At 37.0% G+C, this 7063-nt stretch overlaps 1 protein-coding gene across 3 annotated transcripts; it reads right to left on the bottom strand.

Moving 5' to 3' along the window:
• Positions 1–1835: 1835 nt before the first annotated feature.
• On the bottom strand, positions 1836–6792 carry LOC131078429 (cyclin-dependent kinase B1-1). Of its 3 annotated transcripts, none has more exons than XM_058016124.2 (8): positions 6260–6770; positions 3717–3861; positions 3559–3620; positions 3231–3342; positions 3016–3109; positions 2768–2837; positions 2514–2652; positions 1836–2406 (listed from the first exon to the last, which is right to left on the bottom strand). In XM_058016124.2, exons 1-8 carry the CDS (start codon positions 6451–6453, stop codon positions 2314–2316), a joined length of 909 nt encoding a protein of 302 aa, XP_057872107.1. In that variant the 5' UTR covers positions 6454–6770; the 3' UTR covers positions 1836–2313. The 3 variants fall into 3 exon arrangements, with proteins under 3 accessions (XP_057872107.1, XP_057872109.1, XP_057872108.1); XM_058016126.2 differs by lacking the exon at positions 6260–6770 and adding an exon at positions 6094–6226; XM_058016125.2 differs by lacking the exon at positions 2514–2652 and having other exon boundaries at positions 6260–6792.
• Positions 6793–7063: the final 271 nt, after the last annotated feature.

Here is a 7063-nt window from a genome sequence, read left to right on the forward strand (position 1 = left end):
AGTAGTCACATGTAGTATCCAAAATTATCACAAGTCTATTTTATCACAGATGCTATCATGAATGTTGTGCTAGCAGCAGGCAGCTGTTGCTGTAGCAAGACAAAGACCGAAAAGTCTCTTGCTGGTATGCAATGCGAGATGTGTGTTTTTTGTCATTTTCCATGACATTGGCCTTGATGCCTGCATCAAGCACGCCGTTGCAATAACATTACCTACTCGACCATCAAGATTCAGAGAGCATCCAGGAGAACAAGTTCTACTTGTGTCAGCAGAAATACAAAAAAAACCCATAAAAGCAATAATTAGAAGAATCTTATTTTGATCTACATCGCAATGGATATGAAATTCTGACCAGTATACCATCAAATCACAGATCGATCGCTCAAGAAGAAAGAAAGAAAGGAGACACATTACACCTTGAATTTGTAAGGAGAGATGTAATTTGCAAGTGCTTGTAGCATCACTGATCGATGTATCAATTAATCTGCAATTGCTTGTTCAAAAGATTAACTTTTTGTAACAAGAAGCTACTCAGATCAGCATTGAAGGAGAAGGGTTTGGTATATTTAGAGAAAGATTGAAGAAATACCAATCGCCATTGTGATGACATTGCTATAAGTGATGTCCTAGGAATTTAATAGTTGCTTGCGCCTGTGAATCAGGGGGCAGTACTTCATGATTAAATTGCCATGGTAATGACATTGCCATGAATGATGTCATGGGATGTAATAGTTTTTTGCGTCTGTGAACCAGCAGATAGTACCTTTTGATTATGCGTACAGCATGGATGGGGCAGAGTCTCTGGCCTATCGCTACAACTGTACTATTGCAGTGACAGTACCAACAAAATCTCAATATGCTGACATGGATATATGCCTTTAGTCTAACAAAAGTGATGTCATTTGTGCAAAGGGATTCCTCAAACAAACAAAACATCTTGGAAAAGGAAACTAACAAAAAAGAATTAAAAACATGTATTATTCATTCTTAGAATCAAATCCTAACCCTTATCCTTCGTAAGAGCATGGCAACAGAGATAAGAAACATATTAAAGTCGAACGGAAGAAAAATCAACCCGACTTTCTTTCCACCACTTCCCGATAATGAAATGAAGATAGGGGAGCATTTCCACTACTTCCCGAGTTTTTATTAAGTATATTCTATTGCAAATACCAATAATAAAACCTCTCTTTTTACCTTCTATCAAGCACCCATAACTGAAACCATTGTGAAGACTCTTTAGAGCATCGACAATCTTAAGAATGCCGAAGGCTCTTCAGGTAATGGCAAAGGTAATTACTACAAGTGATCATATCATATTGTAGCTTTGGCAGTAGCTGGCTACTCAGGAAAAATGAATTAGTTCTTATAACATTACTGAGGGTTTTTAAAGAAACAGCCAAGCTAACCTTACTACAAAAGGTATTGTACTTTTTGTAGCTGGTAACCCTGCAGGTGTTGAGATATTTTTTGAAATTGACCATATTTGTAAGGACTTGGATGACTCACCTGAATATTAGTGTGATCAAATATGACAAGCAACAGGTGGAAATATAGAGAACTATAACAACAGCATCCAAAACATGTGTTCATGAGTGGTTAGTTTTAACTTTGCGTGACCGCTTTGAAGATAGTTGTCTTCCACATCCATTATTCTTTACTTAGAAATCACACTGTAATATTTTAGTTTCAACCTGGTAACAAATAACAATGTACCAAAAGAAAAGAAATCAATAGAATTTCTATAGATCATTTGAAATTGCATCTGTAACTTCATCATCTAAAACAAACATAAGACATCCATATTTCAACTTTGTGGTAAAAACGAAATGAAGTTTATAAAATTGCAAGTATACTCCAGTTCATATTTAAATATTGATTATATGAGTAGCATTTCATATCAACTAAACTTCAATTTGCCAGGGCTTTCAAGCTAGAGAAAATAGATCAGATAGCTTTATATGTAAATATAGCTGTCTTGAATGGAGAATAGGACCCTTGGCTGAACAAGGAGCTCAAGAAGCTCACTGTCACTAAACAAATGAATAAAATATTAAATGGGATCAATTCCATTGCTGGAATGATATGTTTACTTTTGCAAACGAAAAATGAGACTTCAAAGACTGCCTATCTATAAAGGTTCTCTGTACGAAATTCTATTTTCAGCATGCCTGCTTCAGTTTACAGGGTAAAAAACTGTCCATTTGCTAAAGCCTCCATATTAACAATTATGAACTCTAATCTATGTATACGCAAAAGGCACTTGTACCCCATTTGAGAGCCATATAAACAATAGAAATCTCAAACAAATGCTCAAAACTGAGACTTGTCAAGATCATCAAAGTAAGGGTGGTCCAACGCTGCCTTAGCTGAAATCCTCCTCGCAGGATCATACTGTAACATTTTCTGCAAAACAAATTAGACTTTTCAGTATCTCATCCTTTTGACATAGCAACAAGAGACTTATAGAGAAGGACTGAACTTCCTAGGTTGAAAGAGAAGGCAGAACATACGGCAAGAAGATCAACTCCACTCGGTGATAAAGTGGGAACTGCATGAGCAAGACTTTGTGGCTTCCATTGAGGGTATATATGCCAGTCCTTTAATCTAGTTACTCCTGGCCACATGTTCTCATTTGGGGTTCCAAGTAGCCTTTCAATCCCAAGTGCAAACTAAACATGTTATTTTGTTTGGGCAAGCAACATGATGCAAATATAGTTTCCACGGATCACTACAAAAAAATTTCTAGATCATTTTCAAGCTTTACCTGAAGATATGAAGCAGTTGTTGAACTTCAGAACTCCCAGGGAAAAGTGGCCGTCTTTTTGCCATTTCAGCTAAAGCATTAAGAATACAAAAGTCAGCTTAGCAGGCATTCCTTGTTGAAAATTATCGGTGCTTACAATGCTAAAGCTGGGAATGCTTTGATAGTGAGACAGAAAAGTGAGAAATTAAGAAAAGAAATGCATTCAGCATACTCAATATATGATCCGTTTAGTCAAGCATCAAACTCACCAAAAATGCAGCCAACAGACCAGACATCAACAGGTGTCGAATAGTGGAACGTACCCAACAATACTTCTGGAGCCCTGTACCACAGAGTGACAATCTGCAAGGATACAGAACAGAAATCAACATTATAATCAATAACAAAGACCTTAAAAATTTAAAATGTACATAAACTAAAAGCAAAATAAAAGGGGAGTGGGATCCAATTTACTATGAAAGACCTCATGTGTATAGCATTTCAAAGGTACAGTAAAAGCTCTCCCAAGTCCTAGATCACCAACTTTAAGTAAACCCTTGCTCTTGTCTACCAATAGATTCTGAGGTTTTAAATCTCTGCACAAATTTATTTCAGTGAGGATCAACATTTAATCAATCATGCATCAATTCTTATCTGGTTGAATAATCTAGATTTACACAATCAAGTAGGCAGAACTAAAAAACAAATGGCTCTTTAACAGAAGAAGGTAAATCAAGAAACCCAAAAATCAAACCTTCAAACCTATAATATGTATACACATTAGTATACTTTTGTGCACACTGTAACATCACCTGTGCAATACTCCATAGCTGTGGCAATGAGCTACAGCTTTGCAGAGTTGATACATGAAACTCTGTAGCCCACCAATAAATAGAAACCAAGTTACCCACTGAGTAAATTGCTGCTGATCATGCAATAAATATTAAACCAGGTTTTGTGAAAGAAATACCTGAATCAGTTTTGGAGGCAGAGGATCGACATTAATCACATATCGACCACTATCAATGAATTTCTTCAGATCTGTATCAAGGTACTCAAAAACCAGGTACAAAAGTAGTTTGCCTTTCTTCTCAACATGCTCAACAGAAAGCAACCTGAAAAATCAGTTTTACCATTACACATAACGGCAGGAATAACCAACCCCATATGTGTATAGAAAAAATGCACGGTTGAAATAAAAAACTAGAAATAAAAAGGGCACCGTGTGTCTTTAATTCTAGATATGACAACATATTTTCAATTAAACCTATTCTAAGTCAAAGGAGTTTAGATAAGTGCTAAACCCAGCAGAGTTTCAAACTTGTTCTGCTCCAAGTGTGACTGTGGCCTGCCCCATCCCACTAGAATGACACGTCAAACATAGGCATGAGGCCAGGTAATGCAACTCCCACTTCACGTATAAGCTTAAGGGTTTCTGTGGCACTATTTTCTGAAGCATCAAAAAGAGAAGTACCGCAATTCCCTGGTTCACTGGCAGGTTTGTCAAAGAATCATACTGTTAACCAAGGTTTCATTCTAGGTGTGGACTAAACTACCATAAGGGCATGTCATACAAAGACATGAGGTCGGAAGCAAGTCTCTCCAGAACTTTAAGCATAAAATATCTATACTAATAATACGTAAAATATATCAGACAAAAACAGGTACCCTATTTAATGGAAAATTTGAAAGACGTGTGTATCATCAACCAGGTTTCAATCCAGATGTGGTCTACCCCAACCAATCCAGGAGTAAGCCGCATTCAACATCTATGAGCATAAGGATGTGCATCCTAATGTAGGTAGATCATAAAAACAATTTCATTTTAGAAAAAGGCAGCACCGCCATCCTTTCAACATATTAGAATTAACATCTGGCCAGAATAGTGTTTCCAGCTTAGAGCATGAAACAAAGCCATGTGAAAAATCAATAAAATTTGAATTCACAGAACTTGAAAAGGGAAACACTTCCCTTTACACCTGGACGTAGATTCTTTGATGATAGCAGTTTGAAAGCTAGCATAGCAAGAGTAGTAGGGATATTACATGATATCCTGCTTTTCAATTTTGGCTTGAGAGAAATCAAACATACGATTATCAAAATTTAGGGCATCATCCAATTACAACTCTGTTTGGTGCAAACTCGTATTAATAAATTGCGGGAGAGAATGTTAACGTAGGATCTAACACTGATACAAATATCCATTTAGATATAACAGGAAAAATCAAGAGGCCATTGCACATGAATTTGCATCCTCAACCAGCTCATAAACAAGCCACTACGAAGTAACCCAGCTTAGAGGTGAACCAACTTTTTCAGCTGGCCAGAGTTCTGGGAGGTAAAGTTTATCAATTGAATGCTTAAAGGCTTCTTAACAGCCCATGGGAGAGAGGTCTAATTGGTCTACTGGTTGAGAGCATATATGACCTTACACATAAATAGCATCTCTCCAAAGAGCCAGTTGATTGTGTCCATCTCAATACATAATACCTAATCAGAGCCAAGGACTAGATCAGAATGATTACTACAGATAAATTTTTATAGAAGGAAACCATGGCCTTTCTAATGCTTTCAAACTTTGACATACGATCTAACTCTATCTAAGATCAGACACCCATTCCAAAAGAAAAAATGAACAGAAAATTTTGAGAGCCCAATTTACATCTCAATCAAAGACCTATAGCAGAACAATCAAAGCAATGGAAGCATAACAATATGGCTGCCATGGTCCATGACCCTAGGGGATATGTGGTAAGGTTGTGGTATAAAGATCAAAGACCTATCACAAAACAACCAGAGCAATGGAAGCATAACAATCAAAGACCCATCACAAAACAATGAGAGCAATGGAAGAATAATAATATGGCTGCCATGGTCCATGACCCTAGGGGATATGTGTTAAGGTTGTGGTGTAATGATCGTGGTTTAAAGATCAAAGACCTATCACAAAACAACCAGAGCGATGGAAGCATAACAATGAAAGACCTGTCACAAAGAAGCATAACAATATGGCCGCCATGGCCCATGACCCTAGGGGATATGTGGTAAGGTTGTGGTGTAATGATTGTGGTTTAAAGATCTTTGAAATGTGATCCAACCTTACTCCAAATGGAGCTAAAGGCAGCCTATGGTATCGCCCCCAGCTTAAAAAATTATGGCTCCCATGGTTAGGACCTATTGACTTCAGACAAATAAAAATTTAACACGATATATACCAATGCTTCCAAATTGTAGGATATGATGAAAATCCAAGTACACATTTGATAAGGAAAAGACAGAAGGTGGGTATGATCCAACTCAGTCTGTTACAACAAGCAGATAGTAATAACAGGGTTATAATTAAAAACATATATCTTCCAAGCATAGCAACGGAAGCGGATCAAAATGGTTTTCTACTGTTGTCATTCATCTGTCCCACATTTTCGCCCAGGCAAAACAAGATTATAAACCCAAAAATTCAAAATCAGATATTTGAAAAGAAAAGGTGTGCACAAGGCCTGATCGCAAGCTAACCTGACAATGTAGATACTTGTAGACAGCGTTTTAAGAAGAGAAACTTCACGGAGTGCAGTAGAAGGTATTCCTTCATCCATCTCAAGGCGAGTTTTCTTGAGAGCGACAAACTGCCCCGTGTTCTTGTCTTTGGCCTTGTACACTTTCCCATATGTGCCCTCTCCCACTTTCTCCACCTTCTCATACCTCTCCATCCCCGTGCTAACACAGCCAATACAATTTACATAAACGCGTTAATTAGACTTTTTCTCAGACTACTTGTACAATCTTACTGCAAGAACTCCTGGAGGTGAAGGTTGAAGAAATAGAGAGAATGAAGGACGGTTGGTTGGGAGTTATCAAATCCTTAGGCATTCCACGCCTAGTATTTAAATCCAATAATTCAGATGACACGTCACCCTCGTTCGAATTTTGAATGTCCGAAAGGATCCTCCCTCTGTTTTAAGTTGGCTCATTTTCTGGCTCGGAGAGCGATCGAGTTGGAGGGAACTATTTAAAAATAGATCACGGGATCATTTTGAAGCAGATTATTGAATAAACATGGGATGAGAAAGAGGAAGTTTATTGTTGTTTTGTTGATTTGAAGAAAAATTTAAATAAGATTTATAGACATAATTTATGATGTAGACTAAAGAATCTTGGTATCTCAATATATTTAAGAACAATTATTTATAGACTTTATTAAGAAGTATCATAACTTACAAATACTTTAAAAAGTTTTAAGAGTTACATTGAAGTTAAGTAAAGTTATACTTTATCTCGTAGTCTCTTTGATCTTTACATTGATAAACTTGAGAATGGTTG

Source organism: Cryptomeria japonica, chromosome 7 (assembly GCF_030272615.1).
Source record: "Cryptomeria japonica chromosome 7, Sugi_1.0, whole genome shotgun sequence".
Taxonomy (NCBI): domain Eukaryota; kingdom Viridiplantae; phylum Streptophyta; class Pinopsida; order Cupressales; family Cupressaceae; genus Cryptomeria; species Cryptomeria japonica.